This window comes from Rhineura floridana, chromosome 8, assembly GCF_030035675.1.
Source record: "Rhineura floridana isolate rRhiFlo1 chromosome 8, rRhiFlo1.hap2, whole genome shotgun sequence".
NCBI classification, from domain to species: domain Eukaryota; kingdom Metazoa; phylum Chordata; class Lepidosauria; order Squamata; family Rhineuridae; genus Rhineura; species Rhineura floridana.
Genome location: NC_084487.1, coordinates 124,397,399 through 124,421,128, shown reverse-complemented (window position 1 = coordinate 124,421,128; position 23,730 = coordinate 124,397,399). Strand labels below are relative to the sequence as shown.

General features: G+C 40.0%; 1 protein-coding gene across 7 annotated transcripts in view; it reads left to right on the top strand.

Moving 5' to 3' along the window:
* Positions 1 to 23,730, top strand: part of SCUBE1 (signal peptide, CUB domain and EGF like domain containing 1) — a 298,746-nt gene that overhangs the window by 45,190 nt on the left and 229,826 nt on the right. For all 7 annotated transcript variants that reach the window (XM_061582352.1, XM_061582354.1, XM_061582353.1 and 4 more), the window contains one exon: positions 22,119 to 22,247. In XM_061582352.1, the coding sequence (XP_061438336.1) occupies positions 22,119 to 22,247 (129 nt within the window). The remainder of the gene's footprint in view (positions 1 to 22,118; positions 22,248 to 23,730) is intronic.

Below are 23,730 nucleotides of genomic sequence, written 5' to 3'. Positions count from 1 at the left end.
ATCCCCCTCCCCAGGCAACTCTGGAAATTGCAGTTCTATGAGGGGAATGGGGAGGGTCACCTAACAACTCTCTGCACCCTGAACAGATTGCAGTACCCATGTTCTTTGAGGGAAGCCATGATTGTTAAAAGGGCACCATAGTGCTTTAACTGTATGATGCAGATGGGGCCGCTAACTCACCTGTTCACCCAGGTTTTCCCTGAGGGCGATCTAACTATGTTGATGTATTAATCTGATCTACTGATTTGTGTTGAATTTTTTATTCGTTTTATGACTGTAATTTTATTGTTGGTTTTTATGCTGTTCACTGCCATATAATGTTTCTCTTTAACGTTGGCAGTATGTAATTTTTTTTTCAAATAAATAAATGATTTCCTCTGTTTTTATTAAGATCTTGGGGAAGGTACCTGTAAGTGCAGTGATTAAGAACCATTGCAATAAAGTATATCAAATGTGGAAAAGATAAATCATTTTGTAAAGCTAATGTCATTTTGCTCTTAAACTAATGATTTACATTAGGTAATAAAATGCCAGGTATAGGCTTTGGGTGAGGAGGAGGCACAAACACAATTAAGAGTTTGATAATAGGTCTCTTTTGCATGATTACATTGTTCCCCCAATTGATGTTCTCTAGAACATCTAGTTTACAAATATGCTAGTCTTTGGTGAACATTAAATGCAACCCTGTTATTAACTGGGAAACACAAACTTGTTTGAAACATGTGTCTTCTGGTCTGAATTAGTCCATGACATATCCTTCCCTACTATTATAGTATTTGAGGTGGGAGAGAACTTTAAGTGCCTCAACCCATTTAACCTTAATTGCTTTGTTTTTAATAGAGGCTTACTAACTAAAAGAACCAAATTATTGCTTGAATTAGGCTGTTCTAATCTTAATTAAAAGCTTTCCTTTATAATCGGAAACAGCCTGCATTTTTAAAAAAACAAACAACCAGTAAGCCTTTCTTAAATGGCTTGTTTGAAAGCTCAAATACCTTTTAGATAATAATTTAGTCTCCATACAGCTAGTCATTACCGTAGATGTATTCCAGTTAATTAAAAATTTAAAAAGCCTGCTCTATGTGGTTTTGTCCTACTTTTCAGGCTATAGAATTGCTGGTTTGTTTAGAGGGGCTGTGAGCAACAGATTTTGAAAATGTATTGTAGTTTGGGCAGTTACAGGTTCCTGAATCAGCATGTGAAATTCTCAGAAGTATTACCTCTGTGCATTTTTAAAAATTTTACAAGACTGTTTGATCAGTTTCAAATAAAACTTAATTAAAAATGAATGTTCAGGAGAATTCACACAGGATTACTATAGAAATACTTACCAAGAGAGTCTTGCCTCAGCCCCAAATTTCAGGTTTTTAGAACAATAGTGAAGATATTTCTGTTTTGGCAAGCCTTTGGATATCATGCAGATAATTTGTTTTATGTTAGTTGCCATAGTTTTAATGAAAAGGCAGCTCTTGATTAGTTTTTGATTTAATAATATTTTGGGATTATTTTTTATCAATCTGATTTCTAGGATATGGATTGGATTTATTTATTGTAAGCTGCTTTGAAAGCTAAGGGGCCTGGCCTCTTAACCATGGTCAATGGATTAGTAACATTGGGAGCACATGCCCTTTCTCGTTCTAGAGTGAGTTCTCCCTTAACTGTGGTTTAGAGATAAGTCAGCACCATCAGTGGTTAATAGTTGTAATGATAATGACATCACCATTTACATAGAACCTTCATGGGGTCAAAACATTTAATATTCATGATGTTTTTGTAATCCTTACAGCAACCTTGTAAGGTGGGGTCAGTATTATCATCACCATATTTCAGATTGAGAGGAGATGAATCTGAGACAAGTGGGATTGTATAAGGTCACCTTCCTACTTTATAGCGCACTGTCTTGGAGATCAAGCCCATTGTGTCTCCAGTGGCTTCTAGCCGGAGGAAACATGGGTTTTAAATATTATAAACCTCAGCTTTATGCATTTTAAAATCCCAGTGGTCTTTGATCATTTTAAAAAAGAAATTGTGGAGTGTAATTTTATTAAGGTATAATTATATACTGAATGGTTTATGCCAGAAGTGTCACTAGCTGGTACCAGTCAATTATGTGTTTGCTAGCATCAGAGTGCAATCTTGTCTGACTTCATTTCACTTCATAAATGAGGGTTTCCGAGGAGCCATACTTAGTGGATGCCATTTTTTCTGGCCTTTACTCCACCTTGCTGAAGCTAAGCAGGTCTGGGTCTGGTCAGTGCCTGGATGGGAGACTGCCTGGGAACCACATGTATGCCGCCTTGGGTTCCTTGACGAAAGAAAGGCAGGGTATAAATGTAATAAATAAAATAAATAAGAGGTGTCTTTAAAAATGTTAGCTTCATTTCAGTAACCATGAAATAATCTGAGAAAGTTTGCATTTATGAAATCAGAAAGTTACACACTATATCTGTCTTCTGCATAACTCCTTCCATCAATTTCTGCTCATCACTGAGGCCTTTGGGAGAACTAAGGCTTCATTCCTATGCACACTTGTCTGACAGTAAGCCCCATTACATTCTGTGCTGTTTACATCTGAGCAGACATGCATAAGTTTATGCTGTAAGTGATCAAAGGCTTAAATAACACCATGGGAATTTCAATACTTTAGCTAGAGAGCTCATGCAACATAATTGAAGAATTTCTACTCCCTTCTGTTTTATAATCCTGCACCAGAACCAGCATGTATGTGTGCGTCTTGTTGAATATCTTTGCGCAGTCGCCATAAGCACAGAGAGAGAGAGAGAGAGAGAGAGGATGGATGGATGGATGAAAAGGGCAAGGGCTGAATGAGAAGCCGGGTGCTTATGTGTGTCTGTGTGAATAGGTAGGTTTATATGTATATGCTTGTCTGAATGGGTATGGGTGTTTGTAACAGAGGAAGTGGGTGGATGGAAGGAAGATGGATGAATGAAAGAGAGGGGGGGTCCCACCTACTTTTTGCTTTGGCCTTGCTCACTGCCAGTGGTATTGGGTTCTTGAGGTAATGTGGCCCATGTCTAACCCTGCATTACCAATAAAATAGTCCAGGTGGGAGGAACCTTAGGCCCTCCAGATGTTGCTGAACTGCAACTCCCATCATTCCTGGCCATTGGCCATGCTTGCTAGGGCTGGTGGGAGTTGTAGTTCAGCAACATCTGGAGGGACACAGGTTCCCCATACCTGTAATAGTCATGCCATCTGCTGATTCCTAATACCACTGTGTTCCTTGAAGCCAGTGAATTAACACATCAATTATGAATCTGGAGAAGCCGATAACACTCTTCAAATTATGTGGAGTATTCAATTATCTGTCTTTGTAATATGAAGAAAGGAAGGAGAAATTGTTTTGCTCTACAGTGTGCCTGCAGTTAGGATGCACAAGAGGTCTCCATCATCCTTAATCTGGCCAGACTTGTAGTCAGGGTGAGCCAGCTGTCAAATGGGGGCTGGACTATGATGTCATGCTGGCTTTTTGGTTTTCATCCTAATGATGGTACTCATGCATTTAGATGCTCTCACATGTACATAAAATGCTAGTGCACTTCTTCCATTCCATTCTCCCAATGAACCTCTTTCCAGATGATTAGTGTTGCAAATTGCAGCTATTCCATAAAGTGTAAGTATTTCCATTTATTTTAAGGAAACTCATACAGCCTCCTTGAGAAGGCAGAGCAGGTCATGCTATTGCAGAAAAAAAAATACTGAGTACCACACGTAGGGAAGAGCTTTCAGCAGTATGTAATGGTAGGATAATGGAAGCTCAGGCACAACTTGCTTTGTTTTGTTGGTTTATTCAATTACTTTCATTTATTTGTTTAGTTAGAATGTATTATCCCATTTTCCTAAAACTTAAAATGGCTTACATGAGAGAGAAAAACATAAACACATTAAAACCAGAGTTAATACAAACAGTAAAATGAAAGATAACAGCATTCATATACTTCAAAAATTACCCAGCAAAATTCTTAACCGCTAAGCCAGGAGTCAGCTGACAAAGATTCATCTTGCAGGCATTTCTGAAGGCAAGTAAGGAGGAGGTGCAACCATGGTCCTTGCTGTGAGGCTATACAGAGCTACGATTAGGCCAGGGTCTTCCTAGTTTCATCTGTCAAATACTGAAGGGTATGTAGCTAAAAAACCACTGGCCTAGGAAGGTTGATAGAGGTGTCATAACTGATCCTGTGTTAAATATTATTATTAATAAATATTATTAACTTTTTGGCATTTTGGGCAAAGGAATTTGTCTACAAAGTTCTATAGGAGTATGGTTTATTTTTTATTTGGAAAGAGTGTGTGTTTAAAGGCACCAGCATCCCTATGCAGCCGTTCAGTGCAAGAGAAGTCTTTTGTTTTTAACATGTTTTAGAGTATTTTTAGTATTTTTATTTTTGCTGCCTTGGGCTCCTTCTGGGAGGAAGGGCAGGATATAAATTTAATAAATAAATAAATAATAGGCTTGCTGAAATAAAGTTTTCAGTAGGCATCTAAAACAGTATGGCAAAGGTGCCTACCTTCATTAGACTGCTTTGTACTTCTCATTCTAGTCCATCTCATAAGTCCATGCTGGGAGGAGGGGAACGTGTTTCTATAAATAAGTCTCTGGAGGAGATTTTGTTTGTTTTATGTTCTATGTTTCCATATAGTTTTGGTTTAATATTTTAATATTCAATAATGTTGATTGTTAAATTGTAACATATTTTAATGGGGTTTTCTTGCCTTAGATTTGACTATGAAAGGTAGGAAAATATGTAGCTCTCCAAGTGATATGGTGTCTCAACCACTTTTTAAGCAGTCTAAAATCAATGACTTTCTGCCTTTCAAAAGACCTCAACTGAAAGAGATGGCCTTTGCTATTCTAGTCGTGAATAGTTACTGGGTATTTGCCGAGGATAATGAGCCTCGTCCTCCCAGAGCTGGAGATGCTTCTCCTAGACTTCCTAAGGTGAAGGCTACTAAACCTGAGCCTTTTCTCTTCAACTTACATTTCATAGAATTTTTGGCAAATCAGTGTTTTTTGGTGGCTAATATGACACAAAATATCTGTTCCCAATCAAGAGAATTAGTGAGGATCTTAAACCACTTAGTCTCTCATGTTCCAAGCAGACATTTAGCTTCTGGGAATCTTACTGCTTCCAATCAGCCCCCAATATTGGCAGAGAAAGCTATCTCTTTAGCCCAGTCTAAATCATTGGCTAACTATATCCCCAAAGAAAGTAGGGAGCAACCTTTAGGGGGCATAGGACATCATCTGGTTTTACAGGTATACCAGGTTGTCCTAAATATTATGCCCTTTAATGGAGGTATGCCACACTGGGATTCAGTTCAGATGGTTAAACATCACCTAAGACAACTATTGGGGGTTAGATTCATTGATATGAGAGCTGTTGAATTGCTGCCTTCTTTACCAACACACACCAGAGTTCTTCCTAGTTTTAGCAAAACAGATATTCCTACGCTTTTAATCAAGAAAATGTTTTTGCTTAATTCATTTGGTATTTCTCCTATAAGAGTATTTAAAGATCTATTTCTTAAGCCTCTCTTTCCTAACAGGAGACATAGTGGTGCCATAAGAGGTTCTGGCACCAGTTCTAATGTTAAGGGTGTAAGTTGGAAGAGATCAGATAGTATAAAAAAAATAGGAAACTATCCAGCATATTCCGTCAGGTGGTGCAGATCCAAAAGGTACAAAATATGTTTAACAGACCACTGTGAAATTTCCATCTACCCAAAATAATAGTGCCTAGTTTGCAACAGGATCTAGTCTCATTAAAAGAAAGCCTAGATTTAATTAGATGGGATGATCCCACATCTACTGACTTGCCCCTGTCTATAGTTATTCCCTCAAGTCCTCCACAGTTGGAATTAGAAAAGGCAAAGTATATACCTTCTATATTTCATTCATTACCTCAGGTCAGAGATGACTTCTGGGAATTGGAGGAGTCCCATCTCTTTGGTTCCTTCTCTGCACTTCCACAGGCAGAGCAGATAAATATCATAGAGAGATTAAATACTGTATAGTTAAAATTAAGCTTCTGAGACTTTTTATAACTAATGGGAAATCAGATAAACCCATATGAGGATTTAGCAGTTCCACTGCTACTAACCACTAAAGTGCTCTCCCCAGTCTGTATAGTCAAGAAACCAGAGCAAGATGGAGCGTTTAAAACTATCGATCTCCATCCTGAGGAAGGACTGGTGGTTAAGCCTAATGCTCCTATAGTAAATGCTGGTGCTGCTTGCTCAAAGAATTGGGTTGGTTTCCAGTTTTTGGAATCTCGTGAATTAGGATCATCTCCTATTTCTAACCCTCCTTCTAGGCCTTTTAATAAGCAGATTTTACCAATTAAGAGTGGCAGTATTTATTTATTTTTTTGATCATGAAGGTGTGTTGGAGGAACTTAACCCTACTGATTGACTCCCTAAGACACGTAACTTTCCACTCTTGCTCAGATGTCTCTCTTGGAACATAGTGGGTTGGAAGGGGAAGATTAGGGATGGAACATTTATTAATTATATCAAATCCTTTGATATTGTTCTGCTGCAGGAGACCTGGGCTTGTGAACAGATAATGTTCAATGGGTATATTGCTACCTCGCTGGCATCAACTAAATTTTCAAGTAGAGGTACGCCGAGTGCAGGATTGCTTTGCTTGGTTTCCATATCCCTTAATGTGGAGGTACTTGCACTCCCCAGCTGTGGAACTGTTGCTATGGCAACCCTAATTTAGTTGTTTTCAAGTTTTACTGTTTAACATCTATGTCCCTCCAACTACATGTTATTCTGGCAAGAAAGCCCAGTGGGAAGAGCTAGAACAATATATTACCCACATTGAGGTAAAGTTTCCATTAGCATGGGTCCTCATGGCTGGTGACTTTAACGCCTGGCTTGGCCCCAATGATGATACACTAGCAGGATCTCAACATGTTAAAGTAACTGATCGTACAATAGGGCAATCTCCATATATCAGATACTCTTAGGATGTTACAATAGTTTTTTTCTGGCACATGTTCAGCTCTCCTTGCATACTGCCATAACAAAATTATTTTGAATGGAAGTACTCCAGGTGATATGATGGGTGTGTTTACTTTTAGTTCTTTATTAGGGAGTAGAACTGTCAACTATGTCCTTGTTACTCAGTCATTCAAAAGGGCAATTCAAGCTTTTTATGTTGATGACTGTACAGATAGTGATCCCTATCCATTAGTGACATTAATTAAACCTTCCTTAAAGATTCATTTGCCTACTGGACCTCCATTATTGGACTCCTCTCTGTCTTCTTGTTTGAGAAGGATTAAATGGACTAATAGGACAGAGGGTAAGTTCGCCTCTTTTATAGAATCCTCTGCCTGTCTTCAATTATATAAAACATTCTAGCCTCTACCAGTGAAGAGAAGCTATATCATTATGAGGCACTGATTTTTGATATTCAAAGGAATCTAGGGGCAGAGAGCTCTTTGGCTGGTGGTGACAGGTCCAATCCAGCTAACTATTGCCCTATCAGCCTTCTTTCAGTCATTGGGAAACTTTATGCCAGGTATTTAAAATGTAAGCTTTTAACTTGGATGGATAATAATAGTATAATAGGTGAGAAACAAATTGGGTTTAATGCTGGCCGCTCAACTTTAGACCACTGTTGTGTGTTAGCTCACTTGCAGAGAAATACACTTCATTTCTTGGTGGTAAGCGTTTTACTGCCTTTATTGACCTTACGTCTGCTTTTGATTTAGTCTCGGTTTCGGCCCAGTTTATCTGAAGGAACGCCTCCAGCATCACCAATTATGCCGCCTGACAAGATCAGCCACACAGGACCTCCTCTCGGTCCCACCAGCCAAAACAGCTAGGCTGGTGCGGACCAGAGAGAGGGCATTTTCGGTTGTAGCCCCCACCCTCTGGAGTTATCTCCCTTTTGATCTCCGACATGCCTCCTCCCTGACCGGTTTTCGCCGAGCCTTAAAGACCTGGCTATTCAGGGAGGCCTATGGGATTCTTGGGAGGGATTAGTTTTATGATCTATAAATTGATGTTTTAGAATAATTGATGTTTCTGTTTTTGATGGTACACTGTATTTTAATGTATTGCTGTAAGTCGCCTAGAGTGTCCGTTAAGTCGGACAGATAGGCGACTAACAAATAAAATTTTATTATTATTATAACTGCTATGGTCCAAATTACATAAAAGTTCTATGGACAAGCGCCTACTGTTTCTCATCAATGCCTGTATAATCAGATCTCTAGTCAAGTCAGATGTGGGCAGCAGGGACAAGTTTCCAACCTAATCCTACTGTAAGAGGTGTAAGACAAAGCTGTATTTTGGCCCCTTTTCTTTTTAATTTATTTTTAAATGATTTGGCTTCTTACCTCGGCAGTGTGGATTCCCACGCTCCCAAACTGTCCAGTACTAAGATACCCTTACTTTTGTATGCTGATGATGCTGTACTGTTATCACTTTCCAGAATTGGGCTAAACCGATTATTGTCTGCATTTGGGACCTATTGCTCTGAGAACAGCCTGACTATCAATTATAGCAAGTCTAAAGTTTTGGTTTTTCCTAAAGCTCGGAAAAAATGCAAATGGACTTTAAATGGTAATATTAAGCAAGTTGCCCATATAAAATACCTAGGCATACAAATGCAGAACAGTGGACTTTGGTCTGAACAACGAAGGCAGGCAATTGACTCAGCAAATTTTAGTCAGCAGCTGTTCCTAAGATTCTTTTTTATGCATGGTGGTTAATTTATCCCTTCTGCAGTTCAAATTTACAAAGCCAAGACTCTGGCCCAACTTACTTATGGTATTCCTATTTGGATATTGGGATTTAATGCCCAAATTGAAAGAGTCCAGTCTGTATTTTTTAGGAAGTTATTGGACCTTCCTTCCTGTGTGGGGAATGCAGCTATTTATCTGGAAGTGGGTATTTGATCAGTTGAATGCAAAGCATGGATTGATGCCTTTGAATGGTGGCTACGGTTATACTTCCTGGCAGTGCCTAGTAGCTCTCTCTTCTTACTGCTTTCAGATTCCTATGTCACTCGTTGGATAAGAGAAATGGAGAAGAAGCTACTTAGGCTAGGCTTCTCTATGGAAGCTGTGAGCAACTATGGGCTTCAGAAGGTCGAATTTCCTGTTCAAAGAGTAATTTATTGATTTTTTATTTTATTTTATTTATTGTATTTGTATACCGCCCCATAGCCAAAGCTCTCTGGGTGGTTTACAGTAACTAAAAACATTAAAAACAAATATACAAGTTTAAAACACATCTTTTAACAATTTAAAAAAACACATGCTAAAATATCTGGGAGAAGAGAAAAGTCTTGACCTGGTGCTGAAAAGATAACTGTAATAGACTTAGATCTACAACATTTAAGAACTGCTGCTAACAAATCTTGTTCGCTGTTACTCTATATTTCTATAATCACTTTACCAACTATGGACTCACTACAGCTTCATATCTGCATATAATAACCATCCCAAAGTACAGAAGAGCATTTACCGTTGCTAGCTTTAGTGTGCTGCCATCAGCACGATTGGAAGGACGATTTAGTAAGAACCTGGTTAATGAATGGATGTGTCCCTGTGGTGCTGGAACAATAGAATCTGTGGAACATTTTCTTTTGTATTGTAACATGTATAAGGAATGCAGAAAGAAGATAAATTTCCATTATTAACAGCCTTTTCTGGAAGTAACTCCACAACCTTGGTACTAAACTGTTTAAGGGATGTGTCCTCTTATATCACTGAAAGGGTTTCTGAGTTTATTATAATTTTAATGCAAATCAGGAAAAAAAAGTTGTTCTCCTTCTGAGACAGGGAATTTTATAAAACTGTATTTTGCTCTTATGTCATTTTTTAAACTATCTTTTATATGTTTTATATAACTTTGCTGGTCTGTGACCGTAATAAATAAATACTATACTATGCTATACTAATATACCTTCATTAGATGCATTGTTATCCTCATTTAGCAGTTGTGTCTATACACTCACTGAGAGAGAAAAGAATGAGCCAAATGGCCACAAAATGCAAAAAAGCATAGTTTTTCTTTTATTATATAATTTTTATTAAGTTTTCAGAAATTTAGAAATGTAACCCCCCCACAAAAATGAGATAACAAATGGTTAATGCACAATGCAAAAACAATAATGATTTATAAATTTGTCTGGCCTGTCCAAAGGATCATATTTACTGTGTACGACATTCAAGTCTCCTTTTCTAACACAGCCTCCAGAATAAGAAATTGGCTTTAGTGTACTATTCCAGGATAAGAAACAGGCTTTACTACTCCATTTCACAAAGCATGTTAGAATTTTTCTAAACCCCTTCTGTTCTGATGTAAACTGAATAAAATTAAATTGAATAGAACATGTCTTGTTTTATTTAGGGCCTAAGCAATTGAACCTTTTTGTTTGGCTTCTCAGACATAGCTAGGAATCAAAGCTTATTTATTATACTAGGCTTCTACTGTGGCTTCCTCAAAATGTTTCAGAAAAGTGAGTCACAACAATTCTCGCTGCCATGAGCAGGACATGAAGGACATAAACAAGCTTTTTATCCTTGGCCTCTGGGTTTGCACCATCCCAAATGCTTAAGATGTCAGTGTTAATGGCAAAAGATCCTCTGCAGTCATCAATTGAGCCCCACAAAGACCTCCCCCCCAAAAGTACAGTTTGTAAAAATTCTAAGCAGTGACCATTTACAACAGCAATAATTGGTGATAACACAGTAATCCTGGTATTGCTATGTTAATTAACACAATGTTCTACTTTAAAAACAGAACATCCTTTTATCAAAGCAATTCAAACCCTGGGAAGTTGTTGCACTTGTAACTTACCTCTTGTCCTAATCAATGTCAGGTTTTCCTTCTTCGGCTTTTCCATTCCCATTGCTCACCCTTGACCTTGTCTTCTGAAACAGTCCTTAGGCCTTTTAAAATTTTACAGTTTCCTCGAGCACTAGCATCTTGAAAATATCATGACAACTGGAAGGCAATAAAAACAAAGAGGTACGTGGCAGGTTTCTAATTGATTTTTTTTAAAAAAATAATGTCATTTGCAAGGCCACAACGTATAGAGGCAAAATGCATTAATCTTAAGAAAGACAATGCTTTATATACAAGCCTCTTTCTTTAGCACTGGAAGGAAGGAGAGCTAATGGGTTCATACATGGCTTTCTTTGTTCCATGGGAATCAAATTAACCCTGCAAGTACCTTGTTTATGTTTGAGAGGGAGGGAATTTCACATTTAATACATCAATAAATAAAAGGGAATGATAAACTTTATTTGTCAAATTCAGATTAGAATTAAAAGTGAACACTCAGCCTGCCAGAATATACTTTCTGTTGTAGATGGTCAAGGTTGTCTGTTGGTATTTTGTTCATCTTTGTAGTTAAGCAAAAAACTGCTTAAAATCCTCAATAAGAATATTGATTCAAGAGGCAGCAGAGCCTTTTCTGTAAGCAAATTAAATTCTGATAATCCCATCTCAAAAAAGCATGATCATAGATCTGAAAAAAGAACCTAAAAGACCAACTCAAATGATCACACTTCGAAACCCATAGTTGGGCATTACCTTTATTGGGACCAACCAAAATGTCACAAAACTGTGGCAAGTTTTTGAGTTCTTGAGAACCCATTATCAGGGAAAATCTTAAACAAAGGAGGAATTGGGGGTGGGGAGTACAAACATTAGGATGAAAGTTGTAGCCATGAGGTCAGCTGGTAGGCTGCAAACTGCAAAAGTCTCTCCCAGGTGCTACAGATACTGTATCAGGTTCCACACCTAGGACTCTGGGTTAAAGAAGCAATGGCTGCTCCCCATTTCTGAGAAATTAAAGGTGCCAAAGCTTGAATGAAACACACAGGTTACTGGATAGGCAGAGGTAAAGAAAAATGGCTGTCTTTAATTTAAGAAAGCCAGTCTTTAAAGTTTCAGATTATCATAGGGGTGGTATACCTTTCCAATGAGATACGGCTGAAATGTTTGGGTCTCCCCATCCTGGGGGAAAAAATCATTTAGGCTGCAATCCACAAACTTTGTCTGTCATTATTTGATGTTGCCACTGACCCTGACCTTCCTCTCCCCATGTCCTCTAACACTCAGGAGAGGTGGGCAAGGTTGATACCTTACATTGTGTCTTGTTAGAGAAGGCCAAGAACAGTGCAAGTCCTTGTAAATGTGTGTTTCCTTTCAAACGTTGCTCACATCTCATGATACAAATGTAAGCATATGAGTCTTAACAAGCAGCATAGGAAATAATCCAAGGCTATGATCTGAAGGCACATGAGGCCACCACCTTGCTGAAGCTAAGTAGGTCTGGGTCTGGTCTGTGCCTGAATGGGGGACTCTCTGGGAACCACATGTATGCCACCTTGGGTTCCTTGATGAAAGAAAGGTAGGGTGTAAATGTAATAAATAAATCCTTAATCATCTCTCTTTCTACTTTGTGAAAACCTTTCTGAATGTAGAAATCAGACCTCAATAACATTAATTTAGCCTTACAGAACTACTAAAAGTTGGCAGACTGAGTCCTCCGCTATGTGAGTTTGGCACTAATACTTCATCCCAAATAGTGATCTTATAAATAGGGGTCAAGTTTTTTTATTAGTTTAATCATTTGATTAATTAACCAAAGGTTTAGTAGATAGATGGGTGCCCATTTTGAACAGTGAAGGCAAATTTACAGGCATATTTGTTTTCTTCCCAAAATAAATCATAGTTCATTTTTAGAATAACTACAGAAAACTCAGACAACCAGATATTTTGTAAAATATTTGTCCTTTAGATCATAAGCAGATTCCATCAGTGACTATGCAGGAGAGATGCCATTTTTCCTTATTTTAATAGGCCTAAAAAAATGAGGATGAGGTCTTATGCATTGCTTGTAAATTGAGGTTCCTCTGTTGTTTCACTATTGCATTGTTAAATGTCAGAAATCTGCATTTAAGGCTGCTTTCACACTGCACATTATTCCATTATTCTGACGATTTCTTACGTGGTAATTTGCGGATTAGTGTATATTTGATCTTTCACACGACACGCAAGCTAGCTCCAGAATTCTAGTGGAATGTAGTGGAAGTTTAGCGCTAATTTCTGTGATAAATGATACCAAAAATAATCCGTGAGCAAGGCTGGGAACCCAGAAGATTGCAGGAGTTTTTCGCTAGCTGCAGCTGCTCACATGACAGGCATCCCAGCATGCAGTACGTTCCTGCCCTTTAGTTGTGTGGGGTGCTTTTTTTTTGCCTGATGAATGTTGTACCGGTATTCCGGCATTGGCGCAGATAGCAGCAGCATTTCCCACACACACCCCTGTCTTGATACAACTAAAATAATTTTAAAAGTCAGATCCTAAAGGGAGAGGGCTTGCATGGCGACGGGGCGAGATCTTAGACCTCCTACACAGCGGGGAACAGTGCGCATGGGTGAAGGACGAAAACAAGCCATGTGAAAGACATGCTGGTATATGCGCAAAATGCCGGTATATTGGCTGAAAAAGCTGCTGTTCCTTAATACAACAGGTATTATTATTATTATTATTATTATTATTATTATTATTATTATTATCATCTTTATTTATACCCCACCCTTTTTTCCAAACTGGAACTCAAGGCGGCTTCCAGATAAAAATAGTACATATCATTAAGAATCTATAAAAATATAAAACATATAAACATATAAAATCAGCATTAAAACAGGATTAAACTATTAAGATGTTAAAACCAGTTACTCTTAAAAAACTGCAGCCCAGTTTAGGAGCATACAAGTAAAACAATAAACATACAGCATCCTCTTCAGTCACTACCCTTAAAACCTTCAGTTCCAAAGCCCTGCCGGAAGAAAAAAGTCTTTAGCTGTCGGCAGAAAGACTGCACAGAGGAGGCCATTCTTGCCTCCCTAGGGAGGGAGTTCCAGAGCCTAGGGGCAGCCACCGAAAAGGCCCTATCTCGTGTCCCCACCAGTCGCACTTGTGAAGGTGTTGGGATCATGAGAAGGGTCTCTCCTGAAGATCTCAGGGCCCGGGCAGGTTCATATAGGGAGATACGGTCTGACAAATAGCCTGGACCTAAGCCGTATAGGGCTTTATAGGTCATAACCAGCACTTTGAATTGTGTCCGGAAACAGACTGGCAGTCAGTGGAGCTGTTGCAGCAGGGGAGTTGTATGGTCCCTGTAACCAGCCCCAGTTAACATTCTGGCTGCAGCTCGTTGCATCAACTGAAGTTTCCGAGCAGTCTTCAAAGGCAGCCCCACATAGAGCGCGTTACAGTAGTCTAAGCGGGATGTAACTAAGGCATGTGTCACCATAGCCAAATCAGACGACTCTAGGAACGGGCACAGTTGGCGCACTAGTCTTAACTGTGCAAAAGCATTCCTGGCCACCGCAGAAACCTGGGCCTCCAGGTTTAAGGCTGAGTCCAGGAGCACACCCAAACTGCAAACCTGCGTCTTCAGGGGGAGTGTAACCCCATCCAGCACAGGCTGAACCCCTATTCCCTGATCCGCCTTTCGACTGACTAGGAGCACCTCTGGCTTGTCTGGATTAAGCTTCAGCTTGTTCACCCTCATCCAGTCCACCACTGCTATCAGACACTGGTTTAGAACCGAGACAGTTTCCTTGGAATTAGGTGGAAAGGAGAAGTAGAGTTGGGTGTCATCTGCATACTGATGGCACCGAACCCCAAACCTCCGGACAACCTCTCCCAGCGGTTTCATGTAGATATTAAATAGCATGGGGGACAAAACTGAACCCTGAGGGACCCCACAGGCCAATGGCCAAGGAGTCGAACAGGAATCCCCCAGCACCACCTTCTGGGTTCGACCCTCCAGGAAGGAACGGAGCCATCGTAAAACGGTGCCCCCAAGTCCCATCCCGGTAAGGCGACCCAGAAGGATACCATGGTCGATGGTATCGAAAGCCGCTGAGAGGTCCAATAGAACCAACAGGGACACACTCCCCCTGTCCAGTTCTCTGCGTAGGTCATCTACCAAGGCGACCAGAGCTGTCTCCGTCCCATAACCAGGTCTGAAACCAGACTGAAATGGATCTAGATAATCCCTTTCATCCAGGAATCTCTGTAGTTGGGAGGCCACCACATGCTCTATTACCTTGCCCAGGAATGGGATATTAGACACTGGCCGATAATTATCCATAATAGAGGGGTCCAGGGAGGGCTTTTTCAACAAAGGCCTTACAACTGCCTCCTTTAGGCACATTGGAACTCTGCCTTGTTGTAGGGAGGCATTGACCACTTCCTTTACCCCCTCGGCTAGGCCACCTCTGGCACTTTTAATAAGCCAGGAAGGGCAAGGGTCTAGCAGATATGTGGTGGGCCTCACCTCTTCAAGGATCCTGTCCACATCCTATGGTTGTACAAGTTGAAAAGAATCCATTATTATTGGACAAGCAGGAGCCAAAGTTACATCCACTGAGCCTGTATCAACCATAGCATCCAAGTCGGAACGAATCTGAACGATTTTGTCTGCAAAGTGTTGTGCAAATTCTTGACAGCGGGCTGATGAGTGGTCTAAATTACCCTCTCGGGGGCTAGAATGTAGGAGACCCCTGACCACTCGAAACAACTCTGCAGGTCGGTTCCCTGCAGACACAATAGTGGCTGAAAAGAATAATTTCTTTGCTGCCCGCACTGCCATGGAGTAGGCCTTCAGATAGACTCTAGCCCGTGTTCGGTCAGACTCGCTCCGAGTCTTCCACCAACGTCGCTCTAGTCTCCGTCTCATTTGTTTCATCACCATCAGCTCCCTGGTAAACCAGGGGGCTGGTTTGGCTCTATTCTGTGAGAGGGGACGCTCAGGAGCGATCATGTCCACCGCCCTGGCCATTTCCCCATTCCAGAGGTCAGCCAGAGCTTCGACAGAATCGCCTGCCGAGGTGACAGGAAAAACCCCAAGAGCTCTCAGGAAACCATCCGGATCCATCAGCCTCCTGGGGCGGACCATCCTAATCGGTCCCCCACCCCTGCAGAGGTTTTGAGTCCCAGTGAGTCTGAACCCAACCAGGTAGTGATCTGTCCATGACAACGGAACTACAGAGAGTTCCTCCAAACCAAGATCACCATCATCCCATCCAGCACAGAACACAAGGTCCAGAGTGTGGCCAGCAGCATGAGTGGAACCAGATATTACTTGGGACAGACCCATGGTTGTCATGGAGGCCATGAAATCCTGAGCCACTCCCGCCAGAGCGGTCTCGGCATGGATGTTGAAGTCCCCCAGTACAACAAACCTAGGTGATTCCAACACCAACCCCAAGACCACCCCGGCTAGCTCAGGAAGGGAGACTGTTGAGCAGCAGGGTGGGCGGTACACCAACAGAATCCCTATTCTGTCCCGGCCACCCAACTTCAGATACACACACTCGAACCCTGAAGACTGTGGGATAGGGCACCTGGTCAGGGGAATGGTATTACGATAGACCACTGCAACTCCACCTCCCCGCCCCCCAGGTCTTGTCTGCTGCTGTACAGAGAAACCTGGTGGGCAAAGCTGAGATTAACCCCCCCCCCCCATCTTCATCCAGCCAGGTCTCTGTAATACAAGCCAGGTCGGCATGCTCATCCAGTATCAGATCTTGAATGGCTGTTGTTTTACCATTCACCGACCTGGCATTCATAAGCAGCATTTTCAACCCAGGGGGGTTATCACCCCGGCTATCCGGACTACTTGGGCAGGGTACTGCAGTGTGAAAGGGATGTTAGAAATTGGGACAGAAGTGCTACATTTTTAATCTGTTAAACTAACGCAATCAGCCCCATGTGTGAAAGCAGCCTAATTCTAAAGCCAGAGAAATGCAACACAAGATGTATAGTGAGTTGAAATACAACCTTTTCAGAGAAATACATCTTATGGATCAATCTAAATCACATTATGTGAATGTTCTTTCTTCAATTTTCTGCCACACATTTCCTTTTTTTAAAAAAGTGACTCAGTGGGACTGCGATATTTGCAGAACAATTTATCAGGATTGTACTCAAATTCTGCTGTTTCCCAAACACTGCAGGTCTGCTATATTGTTTCTGCTGTATTACTGTAATCAGGATTAAAATAAGATGGACTTTTCTTCCAGCAATGGGCAGCAACATTGGTTTGTTAAATCGTAAGTTAGCACATCTTCCAATATCTCAAAAAAGTACATGTATTGATGGTCGATGGTCATATACATCGCTATTTAAATTTTATCAATCATTGAACTAGTTGAAGCATTTGACTCAATTAGAAATATGTATTTGGCTCTGCTGTAACAACAAAAGAGTTCACTGACTGCAGCATTCTTAGCAACTACCATGTAATACATATATAAAATAATGGAAAGTTGCCTGTTGGAGAGTTTCTTCTGATTCCTGATATACACATGAATTACAAGCAAAAACAGAAAAGCCATTATTCATACAGTTAACCTACTTCACAACTAATGTGAATTGCTGCAGAGTCAGGTATCACTTTGCCTATCTGGTCATTTTATTTCTGAAAACATTTAGCTGATAAGAATGTTGCTGTGAGTTAGTGGACTCCTTTATTGCCAGAGCAAAGTGAACTGCATATTTGTCAACTTTCATATTGCTTGATTGAGTGATCTTTTGAAAACTTTTAATTGTACATTTAATTGCTTACATGGGCTCCTGCTGGGAGGAAGGGCAGGATATAAATCAAATAATAAATAAATAAATAAATAGTTCTGAGAACAGTTGTGACATAATAGTGTAAACTATGGGCAGCAAAATTCCTTGTTCAAATCTTGTCTCACTCATTAATGCATTGATTGCCTTAGGTAAGACATTTTTACCTTGACTGCCTTAGGCAAAACATCTAATCGGAGGTTTGGGGATAATCATGCTGACTGACTTTATGTAGTTTCTTTTTTTTAAGGCATTGAGTTAAATTCTGTACTGCACTTTGCACATTTGAAATATGTTATATAAATTATGACCACAATGATTTCATTATGGGTGAGTAACCTGTTAGCTACAATCTGTTAATTCTAGGTTGGTAATGTTTAGCTAATTCATTAAAATTGATTAAAACCTTTTGATTTCATAAAAAAAGGGTTCCAATTAATTGAGCAGCAGATCTTGAAAACAATTTTGTTTATGTTTAATACAGGCATTTACAAAAAAGTACAACTACTATGTTGGAAGAAGCATTCCCCATTTTATCTCATATAAAACAGAATACCTTTTATAAGATTATATTTATTCTGACTCATGCATGCATTATTTTAAAGACAGAAAATGTGTTTTTCAGAATGTTTTATTTATATGAAAATGTATGCAGATTTAATCACTTAGTAAGTTAAATTGACTATGATTTCTGTACAGAATGAGAGCTCTAATTAATTTTTTTTTTAAAAAATCAGATGTGTCCTGAGATAAATATTAGAAAAATACAGATTTTGAACTGCCACGTATTAATATAACTTGTTCATTACATTTTCATATCTTTAAGCAACCCAGTTTTATTTCCTCTCCAGTATTTCTTTACCAACACACCATATATTTCAAGTTATGTTCTTTCAACGTTATACGGGTATATCTATTCCCTTCAGATATCTGAATAAATATTTCCATGTAGCCAACTACTGACATATAAGCAATGAAAACATTAAATTTCAAGCCATTTTAGTATCCATACTCTGCTGCATGTGATTTCCCCAAGAGCTAGGTTTTGCAATTGGATAGCTGATTTAGATGAAAAGATGTTTAAGATTTATGCAGGCAGACAGCTTCCTGATGGCTGTATTTCTACAGAGGTTCAAGAACATAAATTATTGAAAGTCAATTGCAATTTATGCTTCCCAAATTAGTTCCAGATCCATTTGTAAAAGAGCATACTATGAAAGAAAAACTTATTCTGTCCAAATCCAGCTCAAGTTTGAAGGTCTGTCATCAGGCAAGCTCAGAGACAATTCTTAGCATACTAGAGTCTAGACTGTAGTTTTAAGATTATTGTTGTTCATTATTCTTATGTGTGATTCCATTGTAACCATAAGGCATATTTTCTTTGTATAAAGTTTTAAAAAGTCAAATGAATTTATACTTCTCCAGCTCATATCTCAAAGCAGCATAGAAGAGTAACAGGTTATAATGGATGCGTCTTGGTAGGTTCTATCTTCTATTCCCCCCCCCACTACTTTATTTATTTTTGGAGTTTCAGCTTCTGCGGTGGACATTCTTATATTTTTATATATTTTTTATTTTTATCTATGTAAATTTAAATTTATATTTTATTTTATTTATATTTTTATATTTGGAAATAGTTCACATTCTTGTTTTACAATAAAAAGACAAATATTTTGTTTATGGGGATTCTACATATTCTCACTTGGTGTTCTTGAAGCTTGGAGCTCCATCCCAGAGTACCCATGTGATGCTATTTCTTCAGGTCCTTACTCAGAACTTACCACTTATATGAAACCTGTATCACAACCTTACAAATCCTCATCCCAAATGGAAAGGAAACCAGGCAGGACAGTGGAACGGTGGATCCACCATTGTATGCAAAGCCCTGCTGTTTGTATCAGCCAGGACAGAAGGTTAGGAAGGAAGGTTTGCCTGTTAATTTATTGCTCCACAAACTCCATGGAGGGAATGGGCTGTCTTAGGATCCAGCATATCTATGGCCAGCTTTCCCACATAACAACCATATGGAGAACCTATGATGACTACTGCCAATGCAAGCATTTCCTCTGCTGCACTTTCTGTGGCTGTAGCAGGAGCCTATGTGGTGGCAGAGGCCAGCAGACAGGAATATCCACAAATCCTAAGCCACTCCAGCAGCAAGAATCAGGAAGTTAGCATTGCAACCTAAGTGTAGGAGAATGTATGTGTTTGGGGGTGTTTTTGTATCTCTCTATCTCTCTATCTGTATAAGTGTGTGTAACTGCATCTACAACAACAGCAACAACAACAATTTCATTTTTTGGTTGCCTCATATCCAATGGTCTCTAGACAAATTACGTAAGATTTTAAAAATACAATGCAAAACAGATTTCTGGAGCCACCCTCAATCTGGAGGCTGGCCTTAACTCTCTGAAATGCTCAGCTTGGGTTTTGTGTTATTCAGTACTGGCTTCGCTGCTGCCGCCGTGTGGACACTCACAGCCCCTTTACATCCCTGGTAATGAGAGATACTTTTGAGCCATCCTGGACAAAGTTGGTAGTCAAAAAAGTTATCTCAGTAGGTCTCTCTCCCTCTGATTTGTTATCTATGGAGCCTGGAAGTGCCAAGGTGATAGTTAAACAGAGGTTGGAGGATATTGACACCCAAGAGCTCTCGGCAGCTGCCCAGGGCCCCTGCTCCCCCCTGACACTGGGCCTATCAGGGCCTCCTTGTAAAGATGGGATGCCCTAGCTTAGCTGGTTATCTGTTCCCAAGTATAGGAGGGCATTTTCATTGGCTCGATTTAATGCCCTACCATCTAAACTATTGGAGGGCAGATATAATAAAATCCCAAGCAATAACAGACGCTGTCCCTGCGATAGTGTCAAAGTCGAGTCTATCTTACATATTTTGTTTAACTATAGATGCTATGCAGGGGCCAGAAAAGATCTAATATACCCAATTATCTAGTCCTTCCCAGGCCGCCCCCTTGAGTCTCTTCTGATCACTCTACTTGAGGGTTCTGATAAGGCAATAACCGTGCAGGTGGCAAAATTTCTGAACCTGGCCATCTCAATCAGACCCTGTAAGATTGTAAATGGCAACTAACTCAACTGGACTGTTTTTTGTTTGCTATAGCTTCTGATTTCAAGCATTTTATCTTTTTTATCTTTTAATATTTAATACCATGTTTTTGTATCTGTGTTCGGTCGACTGTAAATAAAGATTGTTGTTGTTGCTGAAGTCAGATTTTAAAACATACAATTACAACACACATTTAAGAACATCTAATATAAAAACTTACAATCCAAGTGAAAGAAACGAAGCACTCCTCAAGGGCCAAAGGCCTGAGTGAAAAGGAAAGTCTTTTCCTGGCACCTAAAGATGAATAAAGAAGGCGCCAGGCATGCCTCCCTTGGAAGAGCATTCCACAGCTGGGGGGCCACCACTGTAAAAGCCTGTTCTCATGTTGCCACCTTCTGAGCCTCCTGTGGAGGGGGCACAGGAAGAAAGGTCTCTGATGATGAGCACAGAGTTAAGGTTGGTTCATACGTGGAGAGACAGTCCTTGAGATATTGAGGTCCTAAGCCGCATAAGACTTTGTAGGTCAAACTTAGCACTTTGAATTGAGCCTGGAAACATATTGGTAGCCATTGCAGCCATGCCAGAATTGGTGTTATATGTATCAACCGACTAACCCCTGTCATCAATCTGGCCACCGAATTCTGCACTAGCGCAGTTTCTGAACCATCTTCAGAGGCAGCCCCAGGTATAGTTGTCTAACCTGGACGTTTTTGGAGCATAGACAACTGAAGTTAGGCTATCCCTGTCCAGATAGGGACGCAGCTGGGCCACGAGCCGAAGCTGATGGCATGTACTTCACGCCACCAAGGCCATTTGACCCTCAAGCGACAGTAAAGGATCAGAAGTACCCCCAAGCTGGGTACCTGCTCCTTCAAAGGGAGTGTAATCCCATCCAGAGCAGGCCACAACTTATTTGCCTCTTGTGTCTCCCTTTCTCCTTGTTTTACCATCTGTCTGCTGAAATTTAGTTATGTTCAGGGATCTTACTTTTTGTTTGGTTCCTCTGTAAAAATCCCATGTTACTCAGCTGATGCTATAGAAAGAAAAATATGGTTGAAATTCAGGGCTGGGTGGCATGACACTCTCTGTCTCTTTCTTTCTCTCTGCTATCAGGGTATATGCCATGTTAGAAAGCCTGGGGAGCTTACAATCTAATATGTAAGCCATGGGTTTCATGGAAGCGCTCCTACAAGTCTGTTTCTCAAGTAATCAAAAGTAGATATTTTTAGTTAGGTTTGTATTATGGAGATGACTTTAGTGTACTCTTGTAAATGGAGATTTTAATGTGAGAGGTAACCCAATATTGCAAATCACTTCATTTCCCCCCCTATAAAACAATGTTGTTTCTCAATCATGTGCTGATTTTTTTGCTAATAATAATTGTGGGTTTTTCTCTTCTGTTTTTAGACATTGATGAGTGTGAAAATGACTTTTACAATGGAGGCTGTGTACATGAATGCATTAACATTCCAGGCAACTACAGGTGTACGTGTTACGATGGGTTCATGTTGGCTCATGATGGACACAACTGCCTTGGTGAGTTGTTATTGTGGAGAAAATTGCTCAAGTCACCTGTTAAGCAGCATTCAGCATATTGACAAAGCCAACAATTATCTAGCTCTAAGGCTGAAATCAAGATAATTTAATGCCTGACCTTGAACTTATTTACTGTATCCCAAAGCATCTTACTCGTGCCATTCTGATTTTAAGGTGCTTCAGGCAAAGGAGGCAGCCTGGTGTGTATAATTTATATATATTTAAATGGAATGTTTCATAAAAGAGTCTATTACTGAATGGTAGTTTAGAGTATTTTGGCAACTACTCTGCCTGCTGCCCAGTTCTGTGGCTTCTGCTTGTGCACAATCCTGCAAAGAAAAGCGCATTGCTCAAAGTAAAGTCGTGCTGAACTTCTAGCAATTGCCAACCTTGGTTTTGCAATTGTGGAATAATATATGTAGATGTTGCATGTCAGGTTCCAGCTGTAAATTGTTCGCATCTGCCTCTGTCTGCTAGAGAATTTTTATCATATTACATTTCAGTTATAAGTTTTGCTTTTTAAAGTAAGATGGCACAAAACATATTGGCTTGGATCCAGAAATATTGCTGTGTGCATGTAGAAGGTACTTCCATTTGTGCAAGAATGTGTCTGTCACTGAATCTCCCCCACTCCATCCCCAAAGGTTCCTCTGGAGGGTATACTTGAATTAATAGCTGTTTTGGCTAGTAGCCACTGATAGCTTTATCCTCCATGAATTTGTCTAATCCTCTTTTAAAGCCATCCAAGTTGGTGGCCATTGCTACCTCTTGTTGGAGCAAATTCCATAGTAACAATGTCCCCAACTACATTGCTGCAGACAGTACCGCAGTTTTCATTATAACGTGGAATCCCTATGATGCGGGTTAATCCTTTGTCCTCCAACCGCCATGTTATAATGAAAACTGCGGTACTGTCTGCAGTAATGTACCTGGGGACATTGTCGTGCCCATAGTATATCCGAATACACAGTACAGTGAGTCATGTTATAGCAAGGTTCTACTGTACTTTCTTTTGTCTGTCCCAAATCTTCTGACATTCAGCTTCTTTTGATGTCCCTAAGTTCTAGGGTTATGCGAGCGAGAGAAAATAAACTTTTCTCTATCCACTTCACACTATGCATAATTGTATACACCTCTATCTTCTCCCCTCTTGCTTGCCTTCTCTCTAAATTAAAAATCCCCAAATGTTTTAAGTTTTCCGCAGACAGGAGTTGCTCCATCCCTTTGTTCATTTTGGTTGTTCTTTTTGAATCTTTTCCAGCTTTACAATATCCTTTTTGAGGTGAGGCAACCAGAACTGTACACAGTACTCCCAAGTGCATTCGCACCACAAATTTGTATAATGGCATTATGATGTTGGCAGTTGTATTTTCAATCCCTTTCCTAATGGTCCCTAGCCTGGCATGAACCTTTTTCACAGCTGCTGCAGACTGGCAGTGACTTACATGTGATCATAATGTCTTGCATGTGATCCCCAACAGTC